This window comes from Protopterus annectens, chromosome 1.part2 (assembly GCF_019279795.1).
Source record: "Protopterus annectens isolate FY-2018-M chromosome 1.part2, PAN1.0, whole genome shotgun sequence".
NCBI lineage: Eukaryota > Metazoa > Chordata > Ceratodontiformes > Protopteridae > Protopterus > Protopterus annectens.
In genome coordinates this window covers 777,096,528-777,114,087 of record NC_056727.1, presented here as the reverse complement: position 1 = coordinate 777,114,087, position 17,560 = coordinate 777,096,528, and the positions used below count along the sequence as shown (strand labels likewise).

The window sequence follows — 17,560 nt, the reverse complement described above, 5'->3', positions numbered from 1 at the left end:
ATGTCACAGGAGGATAAGCACATATTCTCCTTGTGAATGGCCACTCTCAAAGTGGTTTCTGGTACGTCCATGCTCCTCTTTTCACATGCCACTGAAGGAGCTGCAAGGGTGGCTGTGTCCGGCGTTGGCATGAGGCAACATGTCTGGCTCAGGCTGTGTCAGTTCATGGTACCCTTTAAGGCATCTTTTGCAAATGCCTCTTATGATGGTACTTCTTTGTTTGGGAAGACAGTTCGTGAGACATTGGTCCAGGGTGAAAAGGACGGGAAGACACTAACTGCTATTAGGATCCACTTCTCTAACCCCCAAAGATCCTTTTCCAGGAATCAGCGGGGGCAACAGAAGATGTGGTTCCAGAAGTTTCAGTATTCCTGGGACACTCAGGACTCATCTTCTCCCAGAGACAGAGTGGGACCAGACAGACACCGGCCCAGAGGCGGGGTGCCGAGAAATTTCAGGTCTCGAGAACCATTCTCAGACAGGCCCGCACAGCAGCCCTGAGAGGTTGCCCAACTGCTCTGCTCTGGAGGTAGTCAGGGGTCGACTTTCGCTGCACCTGATGGCATGGGAGTCTGTGTCAACAGACCATTGGGTGCTTCAAATCATATCCAGAGGTTATACCATCCCCTTTGTGGATCCTTCCAGTCCCCAAAACACCTCCCCGATGTTCCACCCACTCAAAGGGATGCAGCAGTGCTCAAAATAGAAAAGCTGCTAAGGAAACAAGTCGTCCAGCCCATCCCTTGAGATCAGTCCGGATCAGGCATCTATTCCAGATTCTTTTTGGTGCCAAAAAAAGATGGGGGACCTAAGGCCTATTCTGGACCTTTTCACCGTAAACCTATCATTTGCCAAAGAGAAGTTCTGGGTGGTCACTTTACAGTCCATCCTGTGTTACCTGCAAGAGAACAACTGGATGTGCTCAATAGATCTCCAAGATGAGTACTACCATATAAAGATGCACAGACGCTCCAGGAGGTTCCTCCACTTTCTGCTAGGGGCCAGTCATTATCAGTTTTGAGCCCTGCCTTTCGGTCTCACCACAGCCTCTAGGGTGTTCACCAAGGTCATGGCAGTAGTAGCAGGTCACCTGAGGCTTCAGGGGATACAGGTCTGGCTGTACCTTGATGACTGGCTCCTTGCTGCTTCCACCAAGCGTCTACTTTGTCAGAAAAAGAAAAACTGACACGGCAGACTGACGAAAAAGTCCACAAATTTAATGAGACAAAAACTTTTGAAGTGCTTTTCATTTGGCTAATCGGCAAAGCGCTTTTCGTTTACTTTGTCAGGCCAGAGACTATTTCCTGAAACTGTCAGACTTTCTGGGAATTACAATCACCATATCCAAGTCTTCTCTAAACCCAGTTCAGGTCTTAGAGTATATTGGTGCGAGGATAGATATGTTGCAAACCAAGGTTTTTCTAAATCCAGAGAGAGTTTGAAACCTACAGCTCCATGTGTCTGTGATCTTTCAGTCTCATCTTCCTTCAGCCGAGGCGGTATTACAAGCCCTAGGTTCCATGGCACCACCATTACTCTTCTCCCCTGTGCTTATCTACATATGCAGGTACCACAGTGGACACTAGCGGTCCAATGGTCATTATTAGATCTGCCTTTGATGCATCCTATTCATATAAGCAGCGCTTGCAGGAAGTCCCTCCTCTGGTGGATACACTCCTCAGAACTAGTTGAGGGACAGACATTTATTGCAGCCCCTCCCCAAGCCACAGTGACCATGGACGCCTCACAACTAGGGTGGCGGGGCATTGCACGAGCAGGACAGTCCAAGGCACGTGTTCCCTGAACGAGACCAAATTGCATATCAGTGTTCTAGAGATGAGGGTGGTCTTGTTAGCGTTGCAGGCCCTTCATGCCTTTCTTCCTCTGGAAACTATTGCAATTCAGACAGACAACATGTCAGCGGTCTGGTATCAACAAGCAGGGAGGAACCAGATCTTACCCCCTTTGTTGCGAGGCCATGAGAGTGTGGGAATGGGCAATCTCCACCAGCTGTTTTCTGGTAGCAATGCACATTCCTGGTCAATCCAACATACTGGCGGACAAACTGAGCAGGACTATCCTGATGCCTTACGAGTGGTCTCTGAATCCTTCTGTAGCAGAGAAGATCTTCCTCGAGTGGGGTTGGCCTTGCTGTGATCTGTTTGCGTCTCCTTCCAACGCAAAGTGCAACGAGTTCTTCACTCTGATTGAAGATCTGCAAATGCAGTTGGGGTAGAAACCCCCCTGGTGGAGTGAGCCCTCACTGGTGCAGACAAAGGAACACATTCTGTAGAATAAATGAAGGAAATACATTGCGAAATCCAGCGGGAGACTGTGACTTTCAAAATTCCTCTGCCCTTCCTATTCATAGAAAAGGCTACAAATAACTGGTCTGAATGTCTAAACTCTTGAGTTCTATGTAGATAAAAATTAAGTTGAAGATGAACGTCTAAGGTGTGCAGGATATATTCCCCTTTATTGGTGAAGTTAAGAAAGAATACTGGAAGATGAATGCATTGATTGAGATTCGTTGTTGAGGCCACTTTAGGCATGAAGGATGGATCTGGCTTCAGAGATGCTCTGTCCTTATGGAAAACTAAGTAGAGTGGCTTGATAGAAAGAGCTTGCAGCTCCGAAACTCTCTCCGCTGAAGTTACTGCTACTAAAATGGCAGTTTTCCAAGAAAGAAATTTGATATCGCAAGATGATGCCGGTTCGATGGGTGGTTTCATCAGTGCCTGCAGGACCAAAGTCAAATCCCATGGAGGAGATGGATGCTTCACAGGAGGCTGTAAGAGAAAAACACCTTTTAGAAAGACCTTACAGAGGCGGGAAGAAAAGGTGGAATCACCACTAAGGTGAAAATTCGAAATTGCTGCCAATTGAACTTTGATCATGGAAAAACTGGCCCCTTCCTTAAAAAGAGAGGTAAAAAAGAGAAGGATCTCGGGAATAGAAGCAGAAAAGGCGTCCAGATTCTTATTCTTTGCCCAAATAGAAAACCTCTTCCATTTAATGGAATAAACCTTCCTAGTGGAAGACCTCTGGGAAGTAAGAATAATATCCTTTATGGGTGAAGCTAGCCTGGAATTAGCCAAAATCACTGGAAGTGGACATACCACGCTGTCAGACATAAGGTCTGAAGGTTTGGGAGCGGGAGTAGAGATGGGTGAGACAAAAGATCCAGAATTGGATCAATCACCCAGGGTGGATGCCTCAAGTGAGACTGTAGAAAGAGGAACCACACCTGCCAAGGCCAGAAGGGGGCAATGAAGATCAATTGACTCTTGAGGCATCTGGCTTTCTGAAGTACTCTGGAAATTAAAGGCAAAAGAGAAAAGGCATATAGGAGACCCGGAGGCCAATCGTGGGTGAGCACATCCCTGGGGGATTCCCCCTCTGGGGGGATCAATGCAAAGAAGTTGCTGTATTTGTGCTTGAGAGGAGAGGCAGACGGATCACAGCTAGGATAACCCCACTGACATAAGATCTGTTGAGCCACCACTGGATTCAGGGATCACTCATGAGGGGTCAAGATAGCCCTGCTCAATTTGTCTGCCAACATGTTGGATAGTCCAGGAATGTGCATTGCAGTGAGAAAGCGCCCAGTGGCCATTACCCATTCCCAGACCCTAATGGCCTCATGACACAGCAGATAAGAACGTGTGCCCCCTTGCTTGTTTATATACCAAACAACAGCCGTGTTGTCCTATAGAACTGCAATCCTTCCCTGAGGGAGGCAATCTTGAAAGGCTTGCCACATAAGAAGGACTGTCCTCATCTCCAGAATGTTGATGTGCAGTTTGGTCTCTGATGGCGACCATGTCCCTTGGACCATTTGTCCCTGTAAATGCCCCCCCACCCACACTAGGAGGGAAGCATCCGAGGTAACCGTCGCCGTAGGGATTGGTAGAGCAAATGACCTGCCTGCTCGAAGGTTCGGTGAGTGAATCCACCATGAAAGATGCTTTCGACACACTGGGGTGAGACAAGTGGCAAATGATAGGAGATGCAGCAACGCTGACCACTGAACTGCAAAGGTCCACTGAAGAACTCTCATATGGTATCTTGCCATCGGTATCAAATAAATGGCAGCCGCCGTGGATCCTAGAGCTCTGAGAATGAGTGAAGCCAGAGGACATGTTTGGTCCAGCAGAACCTGAGCATGAATAAGAGATGCCCAGTGAAGAGGAAGGGCTGCGATCTGCATGGTGGTATCCAACAGAGTGACTATGAACTCCAGACATTGGGTTGGAATCAAAGAGGATTTGGCCATGTTCACTGTAATGCCCAGTTGATGAAACAGGGAGAGTAAGGTGTGAATGTTGTCCAATAGTTGATACCTTGTAGGGGCCGTCAGGAGCCAATCATCCAAGTAGAGAAAAACCTGGATTCCCTGCAGCTGGAGATGAGCTGCCACCACTGCCAATGCATTTGGTGAACACCCGGGGGGCTGAGGTGAGACCAAAGGGCAGGGCCCTAAACTGAAAATGATCGGCTCCGAGGCAAAAGCGGCGAAACCTCCTGGACCATCGAGCCATCTTTATATGGTAATACGCATCCTGGAGATCCACTGAGCACATCCAGTCATTGTTGTGCAAGAGGGGCGCAGTTGACTGCACAGTGACCATCCGAAACTTTGACATCTGTACAAACAGGTTCATGCGACTGAGGTTCAGAATAGAACGTAGGTCCCCTGTTTTCTTTGGATCTAAAAAGAAGCACGAATAAGTTCTGGATCCTCTCTGCCCTGCAGGGACCTCTTGGATGGCTCTTTTCTGAAGAAGGTTCGCAACCTCCTGTCGGGCCAACTCTTCCTGACTGGGTGGCATGTCCGGAAGGGTTCTGGATTTTGGGGGGAACTTCCAAAAAGGGAATGTAATAGCCCCTGGATATAATTGCTAGCACCCACTGATCATTTATAAAGCTTGCCCAGGCTATTGGGTGCAAAGATACCCGACTCCTGACTGCGTCCAGGGAAGGACAGTCAGGCAACGTCTCAGGGACGCTGCAAAGGTTTCTCAGAGAAGGGTTCCCTGGAACCTTGATTTTTGTGGCCCTCCCCTGCCCCTAGGGCGACATCTACCACTGAAACCTCTTCCCTGTCCCCTGGAAATGGAATCCTCCTGAACATCTTGGAAGAAAGACTGCACCTTCCAAAACCACATTTTCTTCCTCCCTTTCTGGGTCTTAGAAAAAGACCTCTGAGGGGCAGAAAACCTGATCCCAACAGCCGGTAAAGTCTTCCCTTCCTGTTCACTGTGGGTTAACGTCTCTTTCACAGTGGGACCAAAGAGAGTGGAACATCAAAGGGGGCGTTAATAAACAACATCTTGAAGGCCTCTGCAAACCCACTCAGGTGCAGCCAGGCATGATGCCTAATGGTGATGCCGGAGCCCGCTGCCCGTGAGGACCCTTCCGCAGCATTGGAGATTAACCTCATGGAAAAATTCGCAACTGAAGGAAGGGTTGACAACTTCGGAGAAACTACCTTGAATTCCTCCTCAGACATGGACCCAGAGAGTGAAGTAGACCGTTCCTTTATCAAATCCCTCTGGAGACGGGTGAAATGCACAGGATAATTTAATGCTCACAGGCTAAAGGCAGCTGAGGCGAACACCCACTTTCCAAATCTGTCCAGAGCTCTTGATTCATGATTGGGAGGATGGACAGAAGAACTCTGCTCTGCCAATTCCTTTTTGGTGGCAGCGACCACCACAATATCATCAACCAGGACCGCTTTGGACCAAAAGGCTTTATCTGCTGGGGGACTAAGAAATTTGTCCGCTTTCTTTGGCACTGGCTCCATGGTATCTGGCCCCTTCCAAGCCCTGGTGGCCACAAGATCAATAAGAGGATCAGCAGGGGGTATACACAAGAGGTAGATGGGCCCATACCGAAAGCCTGCAGAAATACAGTTTCCTCCGAGGACGGGGATTGGGCAGACCAACTGCCTTTGGCCTTGAGGATCTCAAGTATGTCTCCAAAGAAGATACCCTCCAGTGGAGATCTCGGGGACCCATCCCCTTCATCACCATCCATATCCTCAGTTAAGGACTCCATAGGGGAGACAAGATGTCTCCTCTTACATGTCCTCTTCCTGGGAACTTCCTCCGCCTGAGGCTGCAGGGAAGATTCAGAAGATGAGGGGGAGGCACCCCCTGGAGGCTAGGTTGGATGGGCTGACGGGAAGCAGTATGACCCGGCCCACTCAGATACTAAGGCTGGGTAGAATGACTGTGTGCGGGGGAGGCAGCTCTGATCGCAGAGAAGGATCTTTTCGCCACCCGGAAAGCGGAAGGACTGGAGGAGGTCCCATCCCCTTCTCCTGCTGATAATACCCTAGCAGAAGAGAAGGTAGGACCCCCCCCCGACCCCCTGCTCTACCGGACAGCACTGGACCAGAGCTGTTGAAGGCCAAGGCACCCAGGGGAAGAGACTGTCTGAAAATCCCGAGCCCGCATCCAACCCCATGGACCCCGGGTTGACAGCCCTGACTGGAGGGATGGTCTGTCATGGGAGGGGAGGAACAGTACCAACCACCGATCCCACTAGGGAAGGGCCCAAACAGGACCCCGGTGCTCCCCTAGCCTCTGCCTTGCTCATCAGACCCTGAGAATCCAAGCCACTGGTTGGATGAGGAGCAGTTAAATGGGAAGTGGGAGACTGGATTCCCAACCTGTGAGCCAGGGAAGCCAGAAGCCCCAACTCCATCTGAGCTTTCAGAAAGGCCCGCATCATCCTGTCCATATCCATAGGAAGGGCACTCCTGGAAGATCGGGAGGATATGGAGAACCTGCTGGGAGAACCGTACCTGGAGCCTGAAGGTCTTTTCTTGTGCTCCGTAGAGTGAGACCTACTAGGAGAAGGCAGGGCCTGCACTGAAGTCAAGGGATCTAAGGGAAGATCCTCCACTACAATCGGCTCTGGCATGACTCTCGGATCCGATGTAATTGGAGCCAATATCAACAAAGGATCCAAAATAACAACCCTCGAATCTCTCAGATCCGAGAGGGTTGGATCTGTGGGCACGGCTCCTACCCTCAGATCCGAAGGTCTGGAATCCGGAACTCTGGATTCGGGAGAAGGAGCCGAAGTAGTCGGATCTGAAGGCTTTGGATCTGAACCCTTGGATCCAGGAGTATACTTCTGGATGTTCTGGGACCAGAGGATCTCGGATCCGAAACTGCCCTGACTGGAGCCAGATCCGAGGACTTAGGATCTGACAGCCTGGGATGTTTGGATGGGGTCTCCTCCACAGGAATCCTCTTTCTAGCCCCAGCGGAGCCTGCCTTGGCCGGGGAACCAGTGACCAAGGAGTTTCCTTTGATTAAACCTTTTATAAGCAATTTGTTGTGATGGTCAACCAGGGCTCTAGGATTGAAGGAGTTACAAATGCCACACTCCACCTCGAGGTGGTCGCCAAGACAATACAGATACTCCTCATGTGAGTCAGAAATAGGCATTTTCAGACCACATGAGGAGCATCTTTTAAAACCCAAGGGTTTATCTGACATAACCAAACCTAGGGGGAAAACCTTAATCAAAGTCCAAGACAAGCCAAAGTTTGGAAACACACAACAGGACTGTCCAAAACACGAACCACTCGCTACTACTTAAATCAATTACTCAAGGTAGCCAACACACACTACACAAGAAAAACACAACAAACCCGGGAAAAAGGGCACCAAAGAAAGCTCAAGTAACCAACTGGGAGGGGATATAAAGGGTAGGATAACTATCACAAATGATAGAAAACGGAATAACCCAATAACAAAAAAATTATCCCAAAGATACACTTACAACAAATGAGGAGCTGAGCAATCTGCGTCTGTGTTACTGAAGCGGCAAATGAGATCTGAGGGATTAGAGGGCAGCAGAGCATTATGGTTGGGGAGGAGCTTGAGCTAAGTTGTTGTCTGTGTCTGCCAGCTCGGATCCGATATTGGATCCAAGACCCTAGCATGAGGAATGGTGACTAGATAACATCAGATTGCAGGGATTTATGATTCAGGTTTCTCCATTCTAAATTCTACAAGTGAGTAAGAAGCTTGCAAATGGGATAAGATGTTTTCTGAAAATATCTGGATGTTTCGTATAGTTTATTTTTTTACCCAAGTATGTTCAAACAAATATGTGTGTTGGTACTTGTTGTGACCTTTTTAACTAACTTTGGAGTTTGTTTCAAAAAGTAAAGGGGGGGAGGGACCACCTGCATAGAGATGCAGGTGACTCTGTCCTACATGTAAGAATCTCTTTACCAGTTTTTACCTCACTTAGCTGGTTTTATCTGAGTTTGATTTGTTAAAAAGTAATGCAAGTCACTTGACCCACAGTTTCCTTTGAATTCAAACCTGTGTTATCGAGAATGTTGCCATTAACACATAGAGTGTTAGACCACAAACTGGTATCATCCAGGAGGAGTGCAGTTCCACCTCCCTTGGATGTACTGGCCTGTATGCATTGAGAAATGCAGCTCCACCTCCCTTGGATGTACTGGCCTTTATGCATTAATACAGTACCAATTTGTTTGTGTAGTTATGTTCATATTACACTGTTGAACAGGATCTTAGAATAAAATATTGACGAATCAGGTAATCACTTTTTGAATAGTACAAAAATATTTCTTTACTATTAAATTTGGGGATATTTAATATAATTATGACCAAGCAGTTGGAAAATCTAATGTGGATTATTTATTCTTTTTCCAGAAGATGAGCTGTGTACCAGCCTCATATTGGGATGTTCCTTGGACTGTCCTCTTGGTTTCCAGACTGATGTCCATGGCTGTGAAATGTGTCAGTGCCGACCTCGACCTAAGAAATGCAGACCTGTTGTATGTGAGAAACACTGCCCACTTGGATATATGTATGTACTTGGTTTCTTCATTTGTTGCTGTTACTCTTTGTTGTGCCTACTAGAAAACTTTGAAGGCTGTATGGTGTATGTTATTGTGACATGTGGCAAATGGACAGGGAAGTGGTATTCCCAGAATAATCAAAGTGCATATATTAAAACCACTGAAGGACTGCATGGGAGTACCAGCATCAACGTAGGTGTTTCTGTGGAGAAGCTCTATGGTCAGTAATATAAAAACCTGTTGTAAACAGTATTTTCCTTTCTGATGATGACACTTCTATGCATAGGCAACTAAGATGTAATGTAATGGCCTGCAGTGATGAAGTAGTGGTCTTTGGGAGACATTGAGGAGATTGGAGTGGTGAATCACAGTGTAATCAATCCTAGCTGCTAAAAACTGTGGTGCTGGTAATTAGTAATATGCTCCCCAATAGCCATGTTCACTAAGGGTGGTAAGATATACACAGGCAAGAAAAAACAAGGAGTTGGTAAGCACAGCACTACATTCCACAGAGTCAAGTAATGAGAGATCATTACTGAAATTACCTGTGGAGTCCTCTCCTTTCAGGGCATTTTCCATTAACTCTGTGGTGTGGGAAGGCAGCATGCCTGAGAAGGCATTTGTAGACCTGATAAGCCCAGTTATTTTTACATCAGACCACGAGTCCATTAATAGAATGAGAAGAACTGCATTTTACCTTACCATTAGTTTGACAGCAGAAGGTGATAGGTTCATAGGAGGTTACTAGACTATTGGCCCTAGGGTCTTTATAAACCTAGCCATGTTATACCCTTGTTCCCTTACTCACCAAGCTGTATGGTCTATATTTGCAGCATGAGTCTATGATCAGCACTGACTGCCCTTATCCAAGAGGAACATAGGTGTCACCCCTGGGGTAAATTTACAGTCTCCCATCCAGTTATCTGTGTTACGCTTAAATAGGATCATCAAGGAACTCTGTTTTACTTGAATTGGGAATTTGTTCCAGAGGAGTGGCAGTCTCTGGGTGACATATCTGTCTCTCCAGCATAACCTGTTAATGTCACAGGCTAGGTTAAGATCCCTATAGTGAGTGAATCTTTTCCCATTTGACTTGAGAATGTGCAGCATTTCTGTTAGGGCAGGGTGCGAGACTGCTCTGTAGGCCAGACTCGAGTCGCCTCTCAGCAGCCTATAAGATACAGAGTACAGTGACAGGGCCTTCAGTCTGTCCATGTAGGTCATGTGTTGAAGGCCCTGAATTTTCTTGGTGAGAAACCTCTGAGGTCTCTCCAGCTGCTGCAGGTGTCTGCTGAGGTACATACAGAAGGGAGCATTGTACTCTATTAGTGGTTTGATGAGGGATGAGTACAGTGGAGTTGTAACATCCGTCGCTCTGGATGCGATGCCCTTACTTATGAAATGTGCCAGCATAGAAGGCCCATAATAAGCATATCCAGTCTGCACTCTAAGAGCATATAACATTCTGCCACCATCCTACCTTTTTCCACCTCTCACATGCTCTCATGCTCTAAATGCCCTTATGTATTTCTGATCTTTCACCCATTCCAGGAGTCCATTGCACGGGTTCACAACTTTTGTTTTGAAGTAGAATTTTCTGAGAAACATTCAGTAGTTATTTCCTACATTCGGTTGCCTGTGCTCCTTTCTCCCCTGCTCTCTGTTCTTCCTGTTCAGGATGACCCCTTCACATCTCCTTAACATGACCTTGTGCAACTATGTCATGCCCCTCTCTCTCCTGGTCTGCAGTGAGAAGAGATGTACTTCCTGTAGTCTCTGTTCATACCCTTTATCTTTTGTCTCCTTTATCACCTGTATCTTTCTGGTCATTTCCTCTGAATATCTTCCAGCAATCCAGTGTTAAGTTCCCTCAAACTGTGATCTGAGTAGGCCCCTGGAAACTACAACCTTTACCTCTTTCGTTCTGGACTTTATCTCCGTCAGGATACAGTCCAACATTCTGTTTCCTGCTTTTGCTGCCTTTTTAATGTTAACCCGATGTCCTGTTCATGGTGTGGTCACACACACTACCACACTCCCAGATCTTATTCCTTGTCTGTTTTCACCAGTTGCACTTCTCCCAGCTGATACTTCACATCAGGGTTGCTGCTGTCCAAGTGCAGTGACCCACATCTTTTAGTGTTTCTGCCCACCTGATCAGCTTTAGGAGATCCTTCCTTAGAGTCTTACCCCGTACTGTACTGCTGCAACTATTTTTGTGTCATCACCAGAGTTTGATCCTGGTCTCCGTTCCCTCAGCTATGTTTCAGGAAAACACACTGAGATGTACTGGACTAAAAAGTGCCCCGTATAATACACTGCTAGTATCTTTCCTTATTTCTGACTTTGCCCATTTCACCACAGTGCTCTGCGTTACCATTCAGCCCTACAGCAGGCCTTTTCCTTAATCTTTCTCTTCACCACCTGTGTGTATATGAGTCAGAGACATGATGAAGTCCAGGTAAACCAGGTCTCTGAATACTCCCATCAATTTCATCTGTGTCTGGTTCAATAAAACTGATTAGGTTTGACTGGTAGATCCTTTCGGTCAAGAAACCATGTTGGTTGCTGTCCTGGAGATTGTTGTCTACTGGGAGTGCTTTAGGATTCTATCCATGAATTTCCCAGCTACCACTGTTATTTTATGTATGTATGTATGTATGTATGTATGTATGTATTTATTTATTTATTTATATTTGTTTACCAGGAAATTCCGACTGGACGCAGGTCCTTTTTCAGTGGATGCCCGGGGAGAAAAGCTCCACATCATGTACATGATAGAGAGACAAAGTTGCAGCAATAGTAAACAACATTACAGGTTGTTGGCTTTAATACAATAACAAGATCTTGATTATCAAGAGTATATACAGTAAATGTTGCAAGTTAAGATAGTTTCTTGTTTATAATATTAGTAACAAAGTTGTCGGATAAGACTTTAAAGTATGTAAAGACAACTAGCTAATTCTGACTATGGTTAGTAGTGGTGGTAGTTTAGTTGGGTTAAGAGTCTACGTGGGGGGGGGTAAGGGTGGAGGTGTTAGTCTGCATTAGTACAAGGACAAAGCCAGTGCATATTTAAGGGGAATTTGAGCGCAGTCTTGAAAAGGCTGCTGGAAGTTAGAGTAGTTATAGAGGGTGGACAAAGTTTAGATATGGTACATGAAAATATGGCTTCTCTTGCTGAGGTTTTGGGTTTGATAACAGTGAGTTGATTTTTGTTGCTTGATCTTAGGGGCTTAGTGGAGTGATAGGGTTGGAGAAGGGTTTGAAGGGAAGGGATGTTAAGGGGGTGGTTAATAAGTTTATGAGCGAGGGTGAGTTGATTACAGTGAAGGAGTTGTGGGAGTTCTAGCCAGTCTAGTTCTTTAAGGGAGATACAATGATGGCTGCGGTAGGAGGTTCCAGTGGCAAATTTAGCAATTTTGTTGTAACAAGCATCCAGCTTGTGTAGGTCTGTCTGTCTAAGGTTGGTAAGTATGGGGGATGCATAGAGTAGGGTGGAGATTAGCTGGGAATTGGCTATGGAGATTTACTTATTAACCAGGTAACCCCAATGGACACAAGTTCCCTTTTCAGGGGCGAACTTCTCGCTAACCTCTCACAACCTTACTCCTGTGCACTACCTGCTAACAGTCTTGTAGTTTCCCAGATTTTTCCTGCTTCCCCATATACAAAGTGTCCACACTTGCTGACTTCCTGTTCTCAGGGACGTCTGCACTGAGCTGTGGTCTATTGAAGATCTCTATCAAGGGGGCCTCACGCTGACCAGATGCCTGAGGGCTTTTGTAAGTAGCAGACGTGGCCCGTGTGTTTTGTCCTTTGTAAGGGCCAGCAGTTCCTTCTCCACCTCCTCCCTGTCTAGCCTGATGCCTTTCCACTCTCGGCCCAACTATGACCAGCATCACCTCCAGCATAATATTCTCCCCTTCTTTTTACATTGTAAAGACTAGATTAAAGTGTTCATTCAGTACCTTTGTTTTTTCCCCAATCTGTCTGCTCAGCTTATCCATGTCTGTCTCTCCCTTTTGCTGTGTGCCTAAAATGTGCTGTTTCCCTTTCCTGATGCCTTCTGTCAACTCTCATCTATTTATGCTTTTGTTATCCTTGTCACCTTTGTTGCAGTTTTGCTAGCCTCCTTGTATTTTGTAGAAGTTCCTAGTAGGATCTTGAATACTCAGAAACCACAGTCCAACAGAGCTGTCTAGGAATGATGTGGGAGTGTATCTCACTACTGTATATCTGACAATTTTAAGTTTCAGCATACATTTTGCATAGTGGCATTGACAAATTCCTGGACAGAATTGTTCGTATTCTTGTCCTGGGGTTCACTTTGCGAAAATAATTCTTCATACACATAAGCTCTTTACAGCAGAGGTTTACAGTCATTTCTCTTCCTTTTTATTTAAATTTGTTTTGTATTTTAATATAGTATGCAGTGTTTTATTTTTAATTTAGCATTAATACGGGCATTTGTCATGTGAAACTTTTGTCAACCACAAAACTTGTAAAATGCGTTTCCTGTTGCCTGATTAAACTCAAAGGTTTTCTGCTTTTTCAGAAGTTCAAACTTGCATGAATGATAAGTGTTTCTGTCTGCCTGTAGAAATGAAAAATTTCTGTTTCCATTGTGGTGCCTTAGATGCTGGTAGCACTGTCACATTTGAGATGGTATGGAGGGATTACAAGGTTTTTCTATCTTTGCCTTGGCATGAGAAACAGCATGGTTGTGCTAAAATAATAAAGATAAACATTCTGTGTGATTATAAAAGGGATTAAAAAGTCATTCAGCCTCAGACAAAAAGTAATACTTTGATCAGCAAGCATGTTTTCTTTCTTTTTGCTTACTTATTTAGATAGTCAGCAGTGGATGTTTTGGGAGATGGTACTGCATAACTGAGGTTAATTGTGTTACTGTACACCTGAACTAGGAAAAAATACAACAGTGATCTTTGTCATATGTGCTATTAAAGTCTAATATGAACACAGATACACATTTGTGTACCTATCTGTGTATATATATATATATATATATATATATATATATATATATATATATATATATATATACACATATATATATATATATATATATATATATATATATATATATTGTATATATTTAGACATACAGTGTTGTTGAAGTCAAACTGTCTAAACACAGAACATTAACATGTACTGTGCATGCTCTGAGGATTACACCAGAGTAGGCTAAACTAAAAATAAATATTTTTATATATACAAGCATGTATATTTATATGCATGTGTGTGGATGTCATAGCTCTCATCCTTCCATCTCCAAAATGAAGAACACTGCCTCTCATAATGTGGAGCATATAGGCAAAATTAACGCCTACTAACTAACAACTTCAACTAGGAAGGTCATGGGATGGTTAAAATGTTTTACATTATAATTATAATGGGTAAAATGAATTACTTTACACTTATAGAAAGTTACTTTGATGAATTAATATGATTCAGTATTATTTATCATGGATATCAGTAAAAAAATCCTGATACTCAATGTTTGACAGACCCTTTCAATGTGGAACTTTGAGGAACATGGACTTTTTTAAAATCCAAAAGGAACATTCCTCATAATGAGGCATACTTGAGAGGTTTGCTGGGTTTTGTACAGTTTATATGTCAAACCTTGGTGTATGATTAAAAATGCAATGTGAACCTCTACATGTGGTTAGTTGTATGTGATATGCAACCTTGTTCTGGAAACATTGTTAAGTTTATAAATTTCTTTCTATGAAGAAAAGATATTGTAATTTTGTTTCTTAACACTGCAGTGTCTTGTCTGATTGAAGGCTGTATTACACATTTTTAGGATAACCTCACTGCCTGCATTGGAGGCTGCCATAGTATTATTTATATGCATTCAGAAGAAGAGACATTTTTATGTATGCAAATTGTTATCCTGAATTTGACAAGTAACTGAATGCAGTTATTTGCTGTAACCTTCCTCCCTAATTGTCCTGTGTAAGCAGGCACCACCAGAAGGGCTAGCCAAGAAGTATATTTAATATGTAAATACTTGTGCGCGCACACACACACGCACGCACTTAAACACGTGCTCACACACACACACACACTCAATCATGCGCACACAAACACACACAGACACAAAAACACACAGATAAACGAACAACATAAAGAGCAGACCCTTCATCACATGATCCTTCTCACATTGGTTATCTGTCTGGTGGCTTATATTTTCTCCCTTTCACAGGTATGTGGCACTATATATGTGTGTGTGTGTGTGTGTGTGTGTGTGTGTGTGTGTGTATATATATATATATGTGTGTGTGTGTGTGTGTGCGCGTGTGTATATAGATGACGCAATGTGCATAAGTGGGCAGACATGGTAAATACGTATTTAAAATAAAAGCTGTGTAAGTTGATTATTCATTATGGAGCCATTTTAAATGTACTCACTCTGGATTGGTAGTTTCCCTGCTGTAAATTAGTTTTGCCAGGTGTTGCAGAAATTGCCAATAAGGATGGGCTCACAGCGCAGCCCACTTATTTTACTTTTTAAAAATATGATTAAGTATTAGAGGGTAGAATTCAGATAATATGTCTCTGAACTACACACACACAGTCATGTTTCAGTACAAAACCATATTTGGCAGTGAGAAAATAGTCATAAGAACATCATCATTAAATAGCTGATTATGTTTAGACAGCAATTTCTGTTTATTTGATGCCTTTGTAATTCTCTTTTTCTGGACAAAATGGAAAGGAATATTTCTGGATACAAAGGAACCCAGATGTTTTGAACTGCACATCTTAGCTCTCTTTTTGATGAAGTAGTGCAGGCCTGTAGATTTAAGATAGGATTTCACATTCTTCGTAGTTGTGAAACCAAATAATCTGCTTTTCTGTGCAAGAAAACCGTGGCAGCATTGCTGCTTTATGGTTTATCTACATGTATTTTCAATGTCCTGTTGGTCAGATATGCTCCAAGTGAAAATGCTACCTTTATGGGTCACTGAATTGTAATATTCTTCGTAATGGGCATTGCTGCAGATGTTCTTCATCTCACATTGCTGCAGTCCTAACACTTGGGTAGTCCGCTGTCCCTCGGTTGGCCCGAATATCAGAGTATAAGGCTGACGTCGGTCAAGGCGCATTTGACTGACATCAGAACGTCAGGGTACAAATGCGCATGACCGACGTCATATCCTCAGTCTTTTTTGCCGCATGGTCCGATGCAGAAGCAGTGTTGCAAGTGCCGTTCGGCGTTCTGAAATTTTTCGAATTCGGAGTTTCAGACCGAAGTCAGAGTTGGTTAAGTACCCCGTTGGGGAATATTTTGGTTTTTTCTTGCCTCAGTGGTTTACCGGATGTCAGAAAAAGTGAATAACTGTATTTCTTGTGGGAAACAGATACCGCATAGGGATTACCATAATTTGTGTATACCTTGTTTGGGACCTGAGCACGACTTTGTTGGGTGTCGCTTTTGTGCTAGGTTCAATAAACGCACTATAAAGCGAAGGTTGGATTGTGCCAGGATGGTCTTTGGGAAGCGGTGCAATTACAATATGCCGTCGAATGCTCCGACGCCGGCTTCCTCAAAGAAGCGCAAGGACAAGGCAGTTAAACCTAGGTTAGAGGAGTCGTCCGAACCGGACGCCGGTTCTTTAGAGGCGTCAGTGGAACCGGTGGTTCCGACGGAGGCCTCTCTGGAGTCCCAGGGACAAACTTTGATTTTACAGGATGTGGCCTCCCAGGAGGCAGGTCAGGCTGTAGGGGCTTCTCAGATAACTGTACTCCCCTCCCTTCCTAAGGGATCTAGGCCCTCTCTTTCTGCTTCCAAGGCTTCTCCTAGAGGCAGGTCTAGTTTAGCTTCTGTGGGTGTCACTCCTAGTTCTTCAGGTTCTGTGCCCAAGAAGCACATGCTTAAAATGGCAGAAGATTTAATTACTTTAATTAGAGGCTCTATGCCCCCTCCTGATAAGAGGCCTAGGATGGAACCAGTGTTGGGGGATTATGAGCAGGCTTCGGATGTGTCTGAGTCTTCGGCTGAAGACTTGCAGGAGTATTCTCATTATTCTGATTCTGATGTGGATGATTCTACTCCTTCTGCTTCTCCTCCTGAGGATTTTTCTTTTTCGGAGACCCTTCACTCCATGAGAGAGCATTTTAAATGGGAAGGTCAGGACTTCTCTGATTCCAGGAAAAGGCTTAGGGAATTTTTGTTTTACCCCAGCATAGGCCTTTGGCTATACCTCCTGTTCTGAATGTGGTGGAAGATGTGTTTGCAGAGGCTTCTCTTAATCCTGATTCTTTGCCTCCTGCTCCTGTTAAACCAGATAGGTATTACAGGGTGCCTGAAGCTCATAAGTATCTTTGTAAGAGTCCTAGGGCAGACCCAGAAACTGTTAGCCAGGGGCCTAAGGGTGTTAAGGCTTCTGTTGTCAAGAATCCGGTTCCTGCAGATAAAGAGGCCAGGGCCTTGGATAGATGGGGAAAGAAAGTTTATACTTCTTCCACTCTAGCCATGAGAGCTTTGAATTGTCAGTTTCACATGTTGAAATATCAAAATTATCTCCTTTCACAGTTGAAATCTAAGGTTGATGCTCTGGCGGAAGGTATTGATTGTAAAGAGTTACAAGATTTAGTGCATGTTTCTGAACAGGTGGGTACGCATTCTTTGCAATGTGGTTTTGATGCTGTACAGGCCTCATCTAG

At 44.6% G+C, this 17,560-nt stretch overlaps 1 protein-coding gene across 2 annotated transcripts in view; it reads left to right on the top strand.

The window, feature by feature from the left end:
- CRIM1 (cysteine rich transmembrane BMP regulator 1) overlaps positions 1–17,560 on the top strand; it is a 1,731,222-nt gene that overhangs the window by 1,470,270 nt on the left and 243,392 nt on the right. For both annotated transcript variants that reach the window (XM_044058922.1, XM_044058913.1), the window contains exon 9: positions 8,712–8,868. In XM_044058922.1, coding sequence (XP_043914857.1) covers positions 8,712–8,868 — 157 coding nt within the window. The remainder of the gene's footprint in view (positions 1–8,711; positions 8,869–17,560) is intronic.